The 19,911-nt window shown below is 50.8% G+C and overlaps 1 protein-coding gene across 3 annotated transcripts in view; it reads right to left on the minus strand.

Moving 5' to 3' along the window:
- The window catches only part of OCRL (OCRL inositol polyphosphate-5-phosphatase), a 1,330,750-nt gene that overhangs the window by 183,887 nt on the left and 1,126,952 nt on the right, over positions 1 to 19,911 (minus strand). For all 3 annotated transcript variants that reach the window (XM_069612980.1, XM_069612981.1, XM_069612979.1), the window contains one exon: positions 19,767 to 19,851. In XM_069612980.1, the coding sequence (XP_069469081.1) occupies positions 19,767 to 19,851 (85 nt within the window). The remainder of the gene's footprint in view (positions 1 to 19,766; positions 19,852 to 19,911) is intronic.

Genomic DNA, 19,911 nt, shown 5'->3' on the forward strand with positions numbered 1-19,911 from the left:
GGATAATAGGTGCCTACATGACATCCAGAGTATAGGAAGTGAATTTGTAGAGTATTACAGAACCCTCTATTCGCCGGAATGGGCGGGGGATGAGACCCAAACAGATGATTTCCTGAAAAAGTAACCAATCCCAGGGATACCCAAAGAGATAGCGGAAAACCTAGAGAACCCTATAACTGTAGAGGAAGTCATGCAGGCCATTGCAGGAATTAAATCGAGGTCTGCCCGGGGCGGAGGATGAATTTAAGGTAACATTTTATAAACTATTTAGATCCCTGCTAACTCCATGTTTAGTAAAGGCATTCAACATGTGTTTGGAGGGTGAACCCCTCCCCTCCATGATGATGGGGCAGTAATTGTCACAATTCCAAAGAAAGGAAAGGACCCCACCAGATGCTCCTCCTATAAGCCCATTTCCCTCCTTAATGGTGATGTGAAGATACTGGCAAAAGTCCTAGGAACAAGACTGGAGAAGGGTATGCCGCTATTAGTACATGGGGATTCGGTGGGATTTATTAGGGGAAGGCAAGGATCAAACAACATTAGGAAGACAATTAACCTGATCCATGAGGCACAAATGGGAGGCCTGGATGCCTGCCTAGTGACGCTGGACTCAGAAAAAGCCTTTGATAGGGTTGAGTGGCCATTCATGATAAAGGTCCTGGGGAGGATGGGGTTGGGAGCAAACTTCCTGAAATGTGACAGACTATATAACAGGCCCAGGGCGAGGTTTTGGATAAATGGGGGGCTTACGGAGACCTTTGAACGCACAAGAGGGACCAGGCACGGATGTCCCCTCTCACCGCTACTGTACGTTCTCGCTATGAAACCGTTGGCAATTGCAATCCAAATGAATGACCTAATCAAGGGTACCGTGGGGGGAGAACTTGAATGTATAATCTTGCTGTTTGCGGACAAAATATTGGCCTACCTCACGAAAGTTCAGGTCCCCCTTCCAGCACTAATGGCACAGATTGTTGAATATGGCCGCCTCCCCGGGCTCAAAATGAACGTGGGAAAATCTGCTAGCCTGCCGTTACTGGCCCCCTCCTAGAGAGAAAAAAGAGTTACCTGGTAATGATTGTTAATCAGAGAAGCATTAGATACCTGGGCATATGGGTAACGAGGAATGTGGGAGAAATGGTGGCGGCTAATTATAATCCCTTCCACACTTATCCCAAGGCGGACTTGAAGAGGTGGCTCCCTTTGATAATGAACTGGTACGGAAGGATGACCTCTATAAAAATGAATGTGCTCCCCAGACTGTTATACCTGTTTGCAGCCATCCCGAGTCAGCTCCCAGAAAAGTTTTTCCTAGAACTTACAGGAGAGCTCTGTAGGTTTATATGAGGAAATAAAACCCCAAGGGTGAAAATGGCAACCCTTACCCTTACAAGGGACAAGGAGGGATTTGGGTTCCCGGACATCCGCCTGAAGGTTAGGGACTATTTCTGGTCCCTGCCCAGATCAATACTGGAACGCATGCAGTGCCACCCTATGCTGGGAGGTTTTTGGTCAGTGTGGCAGGACTCTAGAGATGCAGTGTTATACATTGTGGCCCTCCCCTATGTCCTCAAAATGGGGGCCACCGTTTGAGATGGGGCACCAGGGATTCAAGCACTCGCAGAGGTGGTCAGATACAGGACTTGAGAGGGTGGGACAATTCTTTGAGGGAGTGAGCTTCCAGGAATGGGGTAAGGTGTGAGACATACTGGGAGGGGACTCAATTATGATATTTGAAAATCTCTGCATTAAGGGTATCCTGACAGACCCAAAATGGGGAGAAGGGGTGGCTAGAGCATTAACACCAGAAGAAAAGGTACTGGACAGTCCGTGTCAAGATGAGTATACTGTCCAAATTATACAAAGCGATGAATGAGACCAGCCTACAGGGGAGGCAAACTTTCCAGAGATATTGGGTGGAGATATTGGGTGGAGTTAGTGGGTGAAGAGATCCCTGAGGAGAAATGGGCACAAATATATAGAGTGATATTCCAGGGAGGGTTGGTCACCTCTACGATAGAACATAACTTCAAACTATTAATGGGATGGCACAGGAACCCGGTGACATTTTCTAAAAGGTTTGAAGGAGTATCTACCCTTTGCCCTAGGGGTTTCGGTAACCGGGGGACCCTGGCCCACATGTGGTGGCGATGCCCCAAGGTACAAGTGTTTTGGAAAGAGCGGCTGAGCTGGATGGAAAAGGTAACAGGGATAGGATTAGACCTTGACCCCCTCCAGTAGCTACTAGGGCACCCGCAAAAAGATGGGAGGAACAGAGACTTCCGAAGATGTGGGAAGCCATGTTAAGAGCGGGGAGACTGGCCATAGCCCAATGGTGGAAAAAGGAAACGCTCCCTACGAAAGTGGTATGGGAAGGAAAAGTGCACAACATGATGGCTATGGAAAAATTCACTGCAGTGGTGAATGACAGAATGGAAGAATTTCATGCTGCGAGGTCTGTCCTACTGCTCAAATGGGGGCTGGACAAAAGTAGCCAAGTAGACTAATCCAATGTGTGTGCAGAGTGGAATGGGGAAGAGTGGGATGGGCCCTGGAAGGGAGCCGATGAGGGCTATATACAGACATTACGAGGACCTTTGGAACTGAGACAATGACAGAGGCAACTTGCACCATTGAACAAAAGTTGGGATGGACGAGGGGTTGGGGGTGGTAGGAGGGGAAAGAGGGTGGAGGGGACGGGTAGGGGGAGGCAGATGGGGGATTTAGACTGTTCTTGGCAAAGTGGGTTACACTTGTAATTGTTAGTTATAATGACAATGTCTGGTCCTCATTATAAATGCGAATAAAATCAAGTTTAAAAACAAAACAACGTTATACTCGTGCCTTAGCATACGTAACTTATCCAGATTAGATCCCTGTGCTTTTTTTTTAACTCTGATAGGAGTGCTATCTTGGCTTCTACAAATTACTTATCTCTCAGTAATTTCCATTCTGATGGATGTTCCTCCCATCTGATATCACCCAGCGCCAGCTGCTCTTCAGAGACTTTTTTTGCGCCAAGGTGCGCAGCACGGCTTTCCGTCGGCTCCACCGAAATCCACTACGTGACCTGCGTCAGACATGCCGGCTGGCCCAGTATATATAGAGGGGATGCAGCCTGTGACATCAGTTCCACCCTTTTTCCATAACAGTCTGATGCTGAGGGACTGCAGAACTAAGGTGTACTAGCTACCCTAAGAGGGGCAAGTAGGGAGGGCAATGAGGAATCCGTGGGAGAAACATCCATCAGAAAGAACATTACAGATATGCAAGTAATTTGTTCTGCTAATGGATTCTTTCCTCCCACGAATTCCTCATCTATGATAGATAGCTAGGATGAAGGACATCACCTAAACCAGAATACTCTATAGGACGGCCCTTGCAAAACAGACATCCTAGCCCACAAAGGAATCTAAGCAGTAATACTTAGCAAACTTGTGCAAAGAAGCCCACGTTGCTGCCTGAAAGATGTCCAGGACAGGGGTACCTCTCTGCAGGGCAGAGGTGGCAGCCACTCCTCTGATGGAATGGGCTCTGAGACTCTTGGGCACATCCTTTCCAGCCAGATCAGTATTCCGAAATGCGGAGAATGATCCACATTGACGGTGTCTGTTTGGCAACAGCCCTGCCAGCACGAGCCCCAGCATAACCCACAAAAAACAGGTAATCTCTCCTATCCTCCCAAGTACGAGAGACAAAGAAGGTTTAAGTTACTTACCTGTAACTATTTCTCTCCAGCATGGGTCTGGCATGGATTCACATGCTCATTACTATTCCCCGTCGTCAGGCTGGGAATCCTCAGTAAAAGAAAAAACTGTTTAACTTTCACTTTAAAATTGTATTTCTCCTCTAAACCAATCACTGTCCTCTGGGTCATACTGCCCCCATCCAATGACAGTCCTCTCCCTAAGCCCCGCCTCTGACAGCCATCTTCAGATTTGGTAAGCACGTGAAGTGGCAGTATGACCAAGAAGAGCCACGGAGGGGCCAGCGGGAGGGTTTGCAAGTGGATCCATGCCATACCCATGCTGGAGAACACTAGTTACAGGTAAGTAAACTCAAAGAAACTCAAGACCCACTTGTTTAGATAACTCCCTTAATCTAAGCCAAAACCCGCCTGAAAATCTGTAGATTCATGTTGTCCCTGTGACTTATTTGTATAATGTGATTCTGCATGTACATGTGGCGCCCTGATGCCTGTGGGCTACGGCACGGTAGAAATAAATAAGGAAAGAAACTTAAACCTTCTCCAGCATGGGGTCTGGCATGGATTCACATGCTCATGAATAACGAATACACAGCAGTAGCACATTGCACAACCACAGGAGGTGGCAGGGCTCAACAGAAGCAATTAACACTTACCCCTGGAACAGACTCACCTCAAGCAAACAGGTTGCGTAGCACTGCCTGGCCAACTCTGGACTCCTCCCTGGAATCCTTGTTGACACAATAGAACTTCATGAAGGTATAAGTGGACCTCCATGTCGCAGCAATGCAGTTAACAAGCAGGGGCACACCAGAAAGGAACGTTGTTGTCGCAGCGATCACCCTGGTGGAATGGGCTCTCGGAGGGCCCGGCAGAGGCTGGTTCGCCAGCCAATGTCAGTGCATGATGCAGCCAGAGAGCCACCTTGAAATGGAAGCCTTGGATAAGGCCTTCCCATGGTTCACAGGACCAAAGTTCACAAACAATTGAGAAGTCTTCCGAAAACTCTTTGTGCGTGTTATATAGAACTTCAAGGCACGAGCAACGTCTAGCGAATGTAAGGCCCTCTCCATCGGCGACAAAGGTTCGGGAAGAAAATACCCAACACAAAGGGCTCATTGAGGTGGAATTCCGATGGAAACTACGGAAGGAAAGGAGGGTGTGTACGCAGTAAATCAGATACGGTTTGCTTGCAGAACAGGGCCTGGATTTCACCCACACGTTTGGCAGAGGTGATGGCCACAAGGAAAGCCATTTTCCACGAGAGAAACTGAAGTGGAGTTTGATGCCTACGTTGGAAAGGTGCCTCCTTGAGCCTCGTCAGGACCACGTTGAGTTCCCATGCCAGGGTAGGAGCCTTCACCAGTGGGGAAGATCGGAAAAGCCGCTTGAGGAACTCCTTGAAGAGTCTGTGGGACCACAGCAAGGATCTACCTGGGGATCCAGTGTAGCATGAGATGGCTGCCAGGTGTAACTTTATGGATGCGTGAGCCAGTCCAGCTTTTGCCAAGGAGAGCAAGTATGGAATAATCTGCGAAACCGCGACCCTTGGAGAGGTAATCTTCTGTGACCGGCACCTTTACTGGCCACAAGAATCCAGTTCAAATTGTCCTTGCAGTGCAATCCACCTCACACAACGAGGTGGATACCTCCATAAGATGGGTGCCGTGACTATTGCGACGCCACCTTCCACCGACGACTGCCTCTGACCTCTGCTGCACCGCCAGGATTGGCTGCAGCATCCTTCCTCTATCCAATTGAAATCGCCGGCGGGCGAGAGCCGGCCCAGAACAAAGGTACAGGAATAAGCCACCCTGACTGAGTTGAACGAGGCTGCCGAGCTTCGAGTAGCACCAGGTCTCGAGGTTCACAAAGACCAGCCCAGTCCTACCTCCAACAACGTTGCACCAACTATACTGCATCATACACAATGAACACCCTGCTCTCTATGAATAGCAAGCATGGCCATAACTATTTCCTTACAGTGAGACAACGTCATAACACTTGGAGGGGTGTTTTGTGGCCTTCTGCCCCCCTTTCCTCCCTGATGGTTTTGAACTGGGATATGGGCCGGTGCCCCCCCTTGCGAGGGCCTCGGCGGCCGTGTTGTATCTTGAAGGAAGGGACACCCTTTGGGCTGTAGGAGCCATGTTCGGTGGATCGGCACCTACACAGCAGGTGTCGAGGAAGTGGTCGACGAGGGCTTAGGCTGAGCCGGTTGAGCCTGCTCGGGCTGTGCAGCCTCCTTCTCTTTCTCCGGCCTAGGCTTTTCTGATTTCTCCAGTAACTTGGTCAGGGTAGATGACTTACTCTTTAGGAGGAGCTCAATGGCAGGCTGGCTATGGAGGCGGACGGCGATAGTGATCCCAGCCTAGCCAACCTGGGACCCGCAGCAGCGGCGAACCCGGTGGTATCGGACTTGCAGTTCTTGGCCTTATCTTGGAACCCCACAGATCGGGTGACCTCAAAGGACTTTGATCTCTTCCCAGAGTGAGACCGCTCTTCATACTGGCCGGTCCTGGGCAAGGTAAGACCCTGCTCGCAATGCAGGGTAGAGGCCTTGCTCAAATTGAGATATTCTGTCAGCTTGCTATGTCTGTCTTTCATTGTTTTCTTCGAGAAGCCCAGGCATATCTCGCACCCCACCTCGTTGTGGTCCGGGTGCAGGTAGTAAAGACATTGTAGATCATTGTGTTCCATGAAGACGTGCTGTAGCCCGCATTTGGTGCAGGGCCTGAAGAGGGTACTTCATTCCTTTTTCTCCTCCGTCATGGTCAGAGGGTGCGAAGTAGGCCCAAGACAGCCTTCCAGAAACTTCAACAAATCTTTGCCCTTGATGGGTGCAAAACCTCACCGACAATGGGTCCACGTTGCTGGCTGACAAGGAAAGAACACACGGGCTGTGGTGGAAACAAAAATTTAACTTTAACGCGAATAAACCTGGAAAAAACATACAAACAGCTCAGAGAGCAACTCAAGGACTCCCAACACTGAAGCGTGCAGTAAAAATCTGAAGATGGTTGCCAGAGGCCGAGTATAGGGAGAGGACTGTCATTGGACAGGGGCAGCATGACCCAGAGGACAGCGATTGGTTTAGAGGAGAAATAAAGTTTTCATTTAAAGTGAAACTGTTTTTTCCTTTTACTGAGGGATCCCAGCCTGACAATGAGGAATATTCATGAGCATGTGAATCCATCCCTGACCCATGCTGGAGAACTTAAGTGTCTGCACCGGGTCCAGCCGATGGAATTGTTCCTCTAACCGGGAAGGTAAGGCAGAGGAATAAACACAGGAAAATGGTTCTTCAGGGAGAGATAGACTCCCAAAACAGCACAATGACCTGGAGAAGGGAGGTAAGGAGGACACCACCTAAACTAGAAAGCTCTGAAGGACAGCTCTGCCAAAATATGCATCCTTACCAGACATAGAATCCAAGCAGTAATGTTTAGCAAATGCGTGCAAGGTGTAACGCTCACCTGATTCCCGTAGAGGCGCCGGTCTTGACTGGGCGTATACCGTATCTTCAAAGGTGATGTGTAACACACGGCTGGCTCTTTGGGCTGGACCTCTGTGCACTGTATGTCTGACTCGAAGGGTAAGATGTCTTAGGTAAGTGAACGCTGTGCTCTCCATCTGCCTCGGGGCAGGGTGCTGTAACCAGTTTCTTCACTGGATAAGGGGAGCAGGCCTCTTGACTTCAGAGGACTGCTGTCCGTCGTTTACTGCACGAACGGTAAGTTTCAAGTAATTCTAATGTCTTTAAAGTCTTTAGTAATGATGTCTCTTGTTTTGCAGGGTTCCGGCAATGGCGGATGACGGGCTGAAGTGAGTTGAAGATGGAGCCCGTGTGATGAATAGAAGCGCCTGGAAGCACGTAAGTAAGCGCTTGTTGCCTGCTTCACGATGCGCTCTAACTGTCTTTTTATTTTGCAGGTACAAGTTCGGAGCGGCTGCAGGGTGCCGGAATACCCACTGGGTTAGATGTGGAAAGGAGTAATGGCACGTGAGTATTAAAGTTCCCCAATGTCTTTAAACGCACCTTGTTTTGTCTTTCAGATGCGGGATGCAGCGCCGAAGGCCTCCGGAGCGTGCAAAGAGTTGGTAAGCTTTTGTCTTTCAGATGCCGGAATGCAGTGTGAAGACCTCCGGAGCGCACGAAGAGTAGGTAAGCCTTTGTCTTTCAGATGCCCGAATGCAGTGTGAAGACCTCCGGAGCGCACGAAGAGTAGGTAAGCCTTTGTCTTTCAGATGCCGGAATGCAGCGCGAGGCGTTGGTGACAGCCGATGGACCAGGTAAGTGAAGAGCTGTCACTGAAGACCGTAATGCTAACCTGTTCTTTCTTGTCTTTATAGGTGTTGCTGAAGACTGGATTCAGGATGGTAAGCCTTTTTCCTTAGGCCCAGGATCAGATGCAGAAGACACGATGAGCGTTCTGCTGCAGAGGATGCAGAATAACGCAAAGCAAGATTCATCCATCGGGTGTGGTTTAAATAGCCTCCTGTAGTGCTTAGATGTCTCCTTCCACAGCCACGCCTAGGTAAGAAAAGAGTTCCTGCTTTCCAGAAGAGTTCCAGTGTTCTGAATCTAGGGAGTGGCTCCTGCCCCACCCAACAGGAAAAGTAGTTCCAAACAGAAGAGGATCAGAGGCTCAACTGGCAGGCAAGTAAGCAGCATGGTCTGCTGCAGGTAAGTCCACCCAAGCATTATGAGCCCGGCGCTTCCAGCGCTGGGACTGGGCATATTTATGAGCCTGGTGCCACTGGCGCCAGGACTGGGTCCAAAAGGTCCCAATTGGGACTGGTTGGCACTCGGAACCTGGGTTATGGATCTGCTTCCAAGGGAGTTGGGAAAACCCTGACCTTTTGGAAGCAGAGATCATGACACAAGGACACCCACGTAGCTGCTTGGAAAATATCAGAACTGGCACTTCGCGTTGCAGAGCCAATGTGGTGACCAACTCTTGGAGGATTGAGCCCCGAGACCTTCAAGGACCTCTTTGCTGGTCAGATCATAGCAACTTGAGGGCCTGCACTGGATCCATCAGGAGGAAACCAGACCCTTCAAAAACTGTGCTACCAGAGGGATGGTAAAGAAGGAACCTTGTTCTGGAGTCCTTTTAAAAATGGAAAGTGCCACCAGATACTCCTTAACCATACCCACTTCTAGGCCTGATTTGGCTAAAATCAACAGAAACTCCATCACGGCGGAGGTGGGACATGTCAGGGAGTGCACTCCGTTTGCCTGGCACCACGTCACAAACTTTCTCCATCTGCACGTGTAAAGAGACCTAGTGGATGGTCTACATACAGGCAATAGCACTTCTAGTTCCTTTTCATGCAATTCATAGTCCTCGTACCTTCAGCCTCTGAAGAGCCAAGCATTCAGGTTTAAAGGCACTGGGTTCGGGTAAAGCACATTTCCACCAGACTGTGACAAAAGGACTGGCCCGCGATGAAGCCGGGGGAAGTGGGCATACGGGTACCACGTTCGCCTCGCCCAGTCTGGGTCGATTAGGATCAGGTGATCCCTGAATCTCTGCAACCTCCCGTGAACCCAAGGGATGTCTGGTATCGGCAGGAACGCATAATGGAGGTCGAAGACCCACCCCAACAAAAATGTGTTCCTGTGAAGCAGCAGCGCCTCGGCTGGTGCCGCGGCGTGTAGCCGGCCCGCACGAGTCGGGAGGCGCTGCCATGTCCGCGGCAAGAGAGGGGAAAGGGAAACCCGCGGAGGTTAGCCGCGCGGCTAAAACCGCTACGGGTGGACACGGCAGGGCCGCGGAAGAAGCCGCTATGTGCAGCCGCGGCGGGGCCGCTCGGCACTCACCTGTTCGCCCCAGTCCGGGGGGGGGGGGCAGTGTTCACGACGGCGCCGGGATACGGGGGAGCAGCGCCCGGATCGCCGGCCCCGTGCTGCTCATGGCGCTGCCGGAGCTGCACGTTGCAGGGGGGGAGGGCCCAGCATCAGGATGCGTCCCTACGCGTCGCGGCCACAACCGCATGGCCAACACCACCGCCCTCCACCACCAGGGGAACGGGGCCAACACCACCGCCCTCCACCACCAGGGGATCGGGAAGAGCGACACACTGGGATGGCAACCCTTAAGAGAGGTGGGACCATGTCCCACGAACCAATGAGAAGGGGGTTAACTCAACCCCTCAGTGATTGGTGGGGGCTTGATACCTCCAGCTGTGATAAAAGAGCGCCCAGGGAGACTAATGGGTTGTTCTCATTACACAAGACACGGGGAGGAGAGAGGAGAGCGAACCAGAGTGGTGGGCCTATCCGGACAGCGGCTCGAGATAGGACCAAGCCAGGCCTAACGCCGTTGTACTACAGGAGGACAAGACACCGGTGAAGCTAACCGGGAGGACTTAATAGTTATTATTTCAGCATCTGCTGCCTTAAGCCAGAATAAATATTGTTTTAGCACTTGCCTGTCTCCGACTATAATTCCACCCTTCACACTGGCGACGAAGGTGGGATTTTTAGACAGCGCTATGGAGTCGTTGATAAAGACCCTGTCTGAGGGCCAACAACAATTGCAACAGATGGTACAACTGCAGTCACAACAAGCAGCTGTGGATCGGCAAGCCTTTCAACAAGCCATACAGCTGCAGGGCTCTATATTGACCACCGCACAGGACAACCAGCATGAGGCCATGTCCCGTCTCACCGATGCAGTGGCCAGCACTAGAAATCAACCACTGGTGCCCTCGGCCCTCCTACAAAAGTATAAGGACGGAGAGGATCCCGCCTTCTTCTTTACTAGTTTTGAACGTATAGCCAGAAATGCACAGTGGCCTCCTGACCGGTGGGGTCAGTACGTCGCCCCCCTACTGTCCGGGGTGATGCAGGGCGCCTATCAGGCGGTAAACCCCAACGGCAACACGCCGTACGGGGAGATCAAGGCTGCCGTACTAGACCGCTTAGGCCTGGACGACGAGGCCTACCGGATCCGACTGAGGGAAACCAGGCTCAGGACCGGGGAGAATCCACGCCAGCTATACTATAGGATAAAGGACCTAGCAGAGAAGTGGTTGTTGGCTCCAAACCCCGCTAACCAACCCCTAATCGATAAAATCATTCTGGAACAATTCGTCGAAGCCCTGCCCGGCCAGATGCAGAAATGGGTTAGGCAGCACCATCAACCCACCCTGACCGAGGCTGTGGATATTGCATCGGCATACCAGAAGGCAGGCCACTTCCGACTACCAGCTACAGGGGTATCAGCCCGCATCGCCATCCCGATATCCGACCCCCATATGATTAGGGGTAACCGAGCCTTACCCATAAGATGGAGACCTTCCGATGAGAACAACAGGAGACCCGAAGACAAGAGACCAGGAAGCGAGGAGAAGGCCCCAGCACCGACCCCTGGTTACAAGCAACCGCAGTGCTATGAGTGCAACGAGTGGGGCCACATAGCCCGGTTTTGTCCCAGGAGAAGAACAGTCGAACCCATGGACATCGGCTATCTGACCCCGATAGACGAGAACGGCGTCCCAGGACCATATGTGGTGGACGTTCGAGTCGACGGCAGACCATCACGTGCACTTTTGGACAGCGGCAGCAGGCAGACCGCCATATCACCAACCGTGAGTAACGCTCCCTGCTTACCTAACGTAACCGTACCTATCCGATGCATTCATGGGGACACCAAATGTTATCCGATGAAGGATGTAGTGATTGACTTAAATGAAACCTCCTCTCCCTTGAGGGTTGCCGTCCTACTTTGTCTCCCAACCCCGGTGGTAATTGGGACCGACCTCCCCGGTTTCGGTCAGACATTAAGGGATACAAGGGAGGGGCAGTCCCCGTCCAAATCCGATGTTGCAGGAACCGACCCCGTCTCCCAGGAACCCCCACCCGGGCGAAAGAGGAGGACCCGGATGGCATGGTGTCAGGCCAGTTATATGACCCGGCCTATCGACTGGAAGCTAGAAGGCAACGAAGACACCATAAGGGGGGAGACCCTAACTGACCCCACCCTACGAGTGGCCAGAGAAAGGGCCGCCCGGGAAGGGGAACCCAACATAGCCAGAGGCCCAGGGTTTCTACTGCGACAAGGTCTCCTATACCGAAGGTATAAGGGTGACGACGACGCCATGAAGGAACAACTGGTGCTACCAAAGAGCCACCGACTTATAGTGCTACAACTGGCCCACAACCATCCCTGTGGAGGTCACATGGCCTCTCTTAAAACCCAACAAAACCTACTAAAGAGGTTTTACTGGCCCGGCATTTATGGGGAGGTTGCCCAACACTGCAAGAACTGCCCCACCTGCCAATTGACTAGCGGGGTTCTACCCGCAAGGGCACCACTACAGAAAATGCCCCTCATTTCAATCCCATTCCAGAGGATCGGCATGGACATAGTGGGACCCCTGGAACCAGCCAGCCGTGGTTATAGATACTTACTGGTCGTAGTCGACTACGCTACTCGATACCCCGAGGCCTTTCCCCTAAAGGGAACGTCGGCCCGGTTGTTATGCGACCAGCTAATTCCATTCTTTGCCCGAGTGGGGATTCCCTCCGAGATAATCACCGACCAGGGGACCAATTTTATGTCGACCCTCCTAAAACAAGTATGTGGACAGTTCCAGATCAACCAGTTGAGAACCTCAGTATATCATCCCCAGACTGATGGGCTGGTAGAACGTTATAATCAAACAATCAAGAAGATGCTAAGAAGGGTGACGGGACCAGACGGAAAAAACTGGGATCGGGTGATTCCCCTGGTGTTAATGGTGTTAAGAGACACCCCCCAGTCGTCCACCGGTTTCTCTCCCTTCGAGCTCTTGTTTGGGAGACAACCTCGAACAATACTAGACCTGGTTAAAGAGGAATGGGAAACCACAGAAGAAGTGTCTTTAACCGAGTATACAGAGGAATTAAAGGAACACCTAACCGCACTACGTACACTGGCCCAAGATAACCTTGGACGTGCCCAAACAACTCAAGAAAGAAACTATAACAAGGGGAGCCGTATGAGAACCTTTAACCCAGGGGACCAGGTATTGGTACTCCTGCCTACCAGCACCAATAAACTGTTGGCTAGATGGAGAGGGCCGTACGAGGTCACTGAGGTACTAAGCCCAGTAACCTACCGGGTACACCAGCCTGATCGTACCACCCCTGAAAAGGTCTATCATATCAACCTTCTAAAAAAATGGAATGAGCCTCTTCTGGGCGCCTTTGTATGTATCGAGGAAGCCAAACCGGACGAGATCCTGAACACCGTTCCTGATACCCTGAATTCAGTCAATTGGGGAGACACCCTAACCCTCGAAATGAAGACGGACATCAGGAACCGGTTGTCCCCTTATGCTGACGCCTTTTCCGCCTTACCTGGAAGAACCGATGTTCTTGAGCATATTATCAAAACAGATCCCGGACCACCTGTGAGGCTTAGACCCTACCGGATACCCGAAGCCAGGCGAACCATCATCAATTCCGAAGTGGACGAGATGCTAAGGATGGATATCATCGAGCCTTCGGTCAGCGTTTGCTCATCACCCATAGTGCTTGTCCCTAAGCCGGATGGCTCGGTTCGTTTCTGTATGGACTACAGACAATTGAACGCGGTGTCCCGATACGAAGCCTATCCGATGCCTCGGATGGACGAACTCCTGGAGGGCCTTGGAGCAGCCAGTTTCTTAAGCACTCTCGATTTAACCAAGGGCTATTGGCAAATACCCCTTCGCTCCCAGGACAGGGAGAAAACTGCCTTTTCCACCCCACAAGGCTTATATCAGTATAAAGTCCTACCCTTTGGTCTCCACGGGGCTCCCGCCACATTCCAGAGATTGATGGACATCATACTGAGACCGCATACTGGATACGCTGCTGCCTACTTGGACGATATTGTGGTATACATGCAAATCCTGGGAATCGCATCTGAACCATCTAGAACAAGTAGTGGCTGATTTACAGAAGGCAGGGCTACATATCAACCCCAGGAAGACTACGATGGGAACCAATGAAACCAAATATCTGGGCCACATAGTGGGTGGGGGAGTGCTGAAACCGCAGTTGTCCAAAACACAGGCTATCCAAGATATACCGACTCCCACCAACAGGAAACAAATACGAGCTTTCCTGGGATTGATCGGGTATTACAGAAGATTTATCCCTGACTTCTCCTCGATAGCCGCTCCCTTGACGGACGCATTGAGGCTCAAGGGGAATCCCAACCTGACCAACGACCCGAAGGCCTTGAACGCCATAGCACACCTAAAACAAAGGATCACGTCCAACCCGGTCCTCTGTTGCCCGGACTTCCAGAAACATTTCTTTTTACAAACGGACGCCTCAAACCAGGGCCTGGGAGCTGTGTTATCGCAGAGGAATGGGGAGGACCTGCAACCGGTGTGCTTCATCAGTCGGAAATTGTTGCCCCATGAAGCGGCTTACTCAACCATTGAGAAGGAGTGTTTGGCCAACAAGTGGGCTGTTGACTCGCTCCGGTACTATCTGTTGGGTCGCCGGTTCACTCTGTACACCGACCATGCACCCCTCCAGTGGCTGGCCCAACATAAGGACACGAACCAGAGGGTCCTCCGCTGGTTTCTCTCCCTTCAGCCATTTGATTTCGTCACATTGCACAGGCCTGCCAGGTTTCAGCTGGTGGCTGACTATCTGTCTAGGTGTTCACCCTGGCCCGAACGGCCTGGGATTGGGGTGGGGATGTGTGAAGCAGCAGCGCCTCGGCTGGTGCCGCGGCGGCCGCGGCGTGTAGCCGGCCCGCACGAGTCGGGAGGCGCTGCCATGTCCGCGGCAAGAGAGGGGAAAGGGAAACCCGCGGAGGTTAGCCGCGCGGCTAAAACCGCTACGGGTGGACACGGCAGGGCCGCGGAAGAAGCCGCTATGTGCAGCCGCGGCGGGGCCGCTCGGCACTCACCTGTTCGCCCCAGTCCGGGGGGGGGGGAGCAGTGTTCACGACGGCGCCGGGATACGGGGGAGCAGCGCCCGGCTCGCCGGCCCCGTGCTGCTCATGGCGCTGCCGGAGCTGCACGTTGCAGGGGGGGAGGGCCCAGCATCAGGATGCGTCCCTACGCGTCGCGGCCACAACCGCATGGCCAACACCACCGCCCTCCACCACCAGGGGAACGGGGCCAACACCACCGCCCTCCACCACCAGGGGATCGGGAAGAGCGACACACTGGGATGGCAACCCTTAAGAGAGGTGGGACCATGTCCCACGAACCAATGAGAAGGGGGTTAACTCAACCCCTCAGTGATTGGTGGGGGCTTGATACCTCCAGCTGTGATAAAAGAGCGCCCAGGGAGACTAATGGGTTGTTCTCATTACACAGGACACGGGGAGGAGAGCGAACCAGAGTGGTGGGCCTATCCGGACAGCGGCTCGAGATAGGACCAAGCCAGGCCTAACGCCGTTGTACTACAGGAGGACAAGACACCGGTGAAGCTAACCGGGAGGACTTAATAGTTATTATTTCAGCATCTGCTGCCTTAAGCCAGAATAAATATTGTTTTAGCACTTGCCTGTCTCCGACTATAATTCCACCCTTCACAGTTCCCCAATACCTCTTTGAGAGAACTTCTTTCAAACAGAACTGCTTGCACTTCGTTTTGGCCTTCGTTGCAAACAGATCCAGGTCAGGTTGCCCCACGGATGAACATCTGCGTAATGACCTTCAGCATAACTCACACTCATTGGAAACCGAGATCTGCCTGCTCAGGGTGTCTGCCAACCCATTCTCAACCCCTGATAGATGAGATGCAGAGGCAGAGATGTTGTTCTCCAGCATATAGAACCATAAATTAAGTGTTACTCACTGGAGTGACTAACGTACTCCTAGTCCATAGTCACCTTTCCTTCAACCTGTATGGGCGTCCCTCGCTAGCACGGGAACTGATTCTTTTCACCAGAAAAATAACACTTTCCCTTTAAATGTATACGTGAGTGGGGTGCAGCCCTGGGAGCACGCGCTCCCCTAACCCTGCTCACCAGCGCCACACCTCAGTCCCCTTTGACGTGTTGGCTGCATTAAACTGCTCAACCTTGCTGCTCTTTATTCGGGGAAGGATGGTGGGACGTATGAAGGTTAGGGGACTATGAACTAGGTGTACGTTAGTCACTCCAGTGAGTAACACTTAATTACTCCTACGTCCCCAACCCCTTTTCTCCATCCTGTATGGGTGACTACAACTGTTGAAAACGCCCTGGGAGGAGAGCTTGATACTCTAAGCAAACATATTACGAAGGACAGCCTGGCCAAATGCTGCGTCAGCCCAGGTGCTAGTATCCAGACAGTAGTGTTTGCAGAAGGCCGATGAAGTGGCCCATGTTGCAGCTCAGGTAATTACTTGCCACGGGACGTGACGTTGGAAGCCAACAGCTGCTGCTTTGGCTCTTATAGTGTGAGCGTGAATGCCCATAGGAGACTCCCTGCGCTGAGCCCTGTATGCCTCCTGGATGGCAGCAGTCCTCCATCTGGCTATTGAGGTCTTGGGTGCGTGTTGTCCAGGCCTTGAGCCTCCAAATGTGACAAATAAGGCACCGGTCGTGCAAAAGGGCTAGGTCCTGTTGAGAATTTTAAAGTTCTTCTGACGCCTAGACAGTGGAGAGCCTTCCTGGCGTATTCCTTGGGATTTGGAAAGAAAGTGGGAAGCACAATCATTCGTTAATGTGGAAAGAGGAGACCACTTTTACTAGGAATTTGGGGTGCGTACAGAGCACAACCTTGTCCTGATGACAGATAGTGTAGGGCTTGGAAGCCACCAGAGCCTGAATCTCGCTAACTCTGCGAGATGAAGTAAGCCCCACTAATAGTGCTGTTTTGAGCGTGACCAATTTGATGTCCACTGAGGCCATGGGCTCGATTGGTGTGTGTGCAAGGGTGCTAAGAACAACATTAAGATCCCAGACTGGTGCAGGTGTCTGACAGGCGGGTAAAGTCTGGTCAACCCGACCAGATGCCTTTTCCCCCACTGGATTAGCTGAGGAAAAAGTGAGCCTGTCCGAGTTCCTGTATGCGACAATGGCCGCTAGGTATGTTCTTCAGGTGGACCCCTGATCTGGCCAAGTAGGCCGAAAAAGACAACACCTGGTCCAGAGTGCAGGATAGCGGAACCACTCCCTTTTCCTTGGACCAGAAGCAGAACCTGGACCATTTGCTCTTGTACTGCTTTCGAGTAGCCTAACTCCATGGATGATCTCTAGGTTGTCTTGGGAAAGCTGGAGATGTTGCAGAGTCATCTGCTCATGTACCAGGCTGCTAGGGCTAGCCTCTCCAGGCAAGGGTGAATCACCGCCCCCCCACTGCTGCACCAGGAGCAAGAGAGGAACTTCTGGTTGGGCAGACAGCTGCCGCAGGTCTGAGAAGCAAGGTCTGGCCGACCACTGCAGCGCTATGAGGATGAGACGAAGACGCTGGGATTGTCTGGCCTTGCAAACAACCTTGTGGATGTATGTATTGGTTGTGTTGAGCTATACCTTCGTAGTGCGCCGAAAAATAATGGAATAGGCAAGTAGTTATGATCAGAGTTATAAATTCCTTTTATTTTTGTGATATTAGAGCCTTTGTGGATGACATGTGTTTCGGCAGAGCTGCCTTTTTCAAATCCAGGCTATATGGTTAGCTCATAGGTCACTGCATAATGCATGAAGAAGCTGATGTTCACAGGGATGAATCCCTCCTGGACAAAGAAGTCCTCCGTATATTCGAGTGTCCCTCTTCAGCTTCTTCATGCATTATGCAGTGACCTATGAGCTAACCATATAGCCTGGATTTGAAAAAGGCAGCTCTGCCGAAACACGTGTCATCCACAAAGGCTCTAATATCACAAAAATAAAAGGAATTTATAACTCTGATCATAACTACTTGCCTATTCCATTATTTTTCGCGGCGCACTACGAAGGTATAGCTCAACACAACCAATACATATTGTCACATACGGAGTGGAGGGGCTCTAAGTCTCCGTAGTAGCTAAACCTGGTGCGACGCAAGATCTCTAATGTCACCTTAACTGTCAAGGACAAATCCTTCTAATTCAACGGGGCGCGTAGGTACCGCAACAGGTGTCATCACAAACAGTCCCTCACTAGCAATGCAACCTTGTGGATGAGCAGGGTCGGAGGAAATGCATACACACATCCCATCCCAGGGGATCTGGAGCGCGTCCCAGAGAGCGCAGCGGCCCCTCCCCTCCTGGATGCGAACTGCTGACAAGTGCCATTGCTCTCCGTCGCAAACAGGTCTATGATAGGGTGATCCCCACCTGCTGAAAATCTCTTGAAAGACTCTTGTGTTCAGCTGCCACTCGTATTTGTCAGAGCCCATCTGACAGTCGGTCCACCTCGAGGTTCGAATCTCCCGGCAGATGGACCTCTGAAATCCAGATGACCTGCTTGATTGCTGACTCCCAGATGCTGAGGACCAGTCTTCATAGGGGGATCTGGTGCCCCCTGCTTATTTATGTAATACATGCAGGTAGAGTTGTACGTCCGAATTCAAATCGTACTGCTTCTGATTAAGGGCAGGAATGCCTCGAGTGTGAGCCAAATGGCCATCCTTTCTAGCCAGGATTGCGCCTGTTTTAGTTGTAACAGGCGCAATCCTGAAATCCCGGCAGCATATTTGTAAAATAACAACATATTCATTATTTTACAAAAATGATGCAGACAACACAGGTGTATATGAACACTTTCCTATATACCAAAGTAAGCAGCTTCAACGTTGAAGCTGCTTGCTTTGGTGTAAATGAAAGTGTTCATATACACCCGTGTGTTGTATATGAACACTTTCATATACACCAAAGAAAGCAGCTTCAATGTTGCACTTTCATATACACCAAACAAGGCTTCTTGTGGCACTCCTCCAGCATAACGGTACCAAAATGGTAACGTATATCTGCGCGATTTTAGCGCGCATATAAAACTGGAGGAGTGCCACAAGAATACCCTTCTAAAAAGCCAGGTAACGAATGTGGCTGTTGCTAGGTTGGTTTCCAACCCATCCTAGCAACTGGCACATGTATTCCGAAAGTGGTGCATTCCTACTGACTTAGGAAGAATGTGCCATCTTCAGAATATGTTGCAAGTAACGAAAAGGTTAACCCTTTTAATGACCTTTTCGGTACTTAAGACCAGGTTGAGAATCGGCCCTGTTAGTCTTGAGGTGTGATCAGTTTCCCCAAAAAAGTGAGCAAAATGCAAAGGAAGTAAAGCAAAGAGCCTCCAAAACGTCAGGTCAGAAAGCAATTAGTCAAAAGAAAGCGTACCTTTAGCAGTCTATCAGAGAAACACAGTAAAAAGAAAATCTTTCCCAACTATTCCTAAGAGAAATCCCCCAGCTCTTCCTCCTGGAGGCGCACAATACTAAAAGGCATTGGGTCTCCTTTCTCATAAAACATCTGACCAAAATTTGGTCAGATATTTTGGAGTCAGGGGCCCATTTCAGGCTTCAATGCTCCTTGTGAGAAAGTGTAGCAGATCATCTGCTAGGTGCCCGGTGCTGTGGCTACTACGCCAGAAGGCGGACAGTATGCAGATGGAGCAGTACCTGCCACATGCAAGTTATCGACCAAGCACACCAGAATGCATACTAACCTGCATCTCATTGGTTCTATGTCATTTCATCGACGGGTGTAATTTCCATGGGCTTTTGAACTAGTATTTTTATCCGAAAAAACTCATCTAAATAGTTTATTTTTTTAATTTTTGGGGTGTTCCCCCCAAACTCCCAATCCCCTATTCACAACCACCCCACCCCTTATATACACTTTTCCAACCCCCCCTATATAATTTGATGTTTTTTCGTTAGAATATACTTGTAAAAAGAAACATTGAAATTACATCCGTCGATGAAAGAACGATATACCCTCTCATCTGCCCACTCCAATATTCTAGGGCTTAAGGCCCAAATAGACACTTTAGCTTCATGGTCCAATATGCTGGTAGGCCAACATATATGATGGTAAAATAGCTCCATGTAGCAAGCAAAGGTTTATGGCGGAATCAGCTACTGACAAAGACAATGTTACAGCATTTCTCTTATATTGCAAATATCGAAATAATGGGAAGGATACGGATTGTGTCTGGAATGCTGGTATCCAGGCAATCGATAATCTGCTGCAGCTCATCTTGCAGCCCTGGTGTCTGGAACAGATCCTCCTGTGATGGACGACACAGATAAAGTTATAAAATACATCAAGACAAAAAAGCAATGCAAAT

The sequence above is a fragment of the Ambystoma mexicanum genome, chromosome 5p (genome assembly GCF_040938575.1).
Source record: "Ambystoma mexicanum isolate Mex_15411 chromosome 5p, UKY_AmexF1_1, whole genome shotgun sequence".
Taxonomy (NCBI): domain Eukaryota; kingdom Metazoa; phylum Chordata; class Amphibia; order Caudata; family Ambystomatidae; genus Ambystoma; species Ambystoma mexicanum.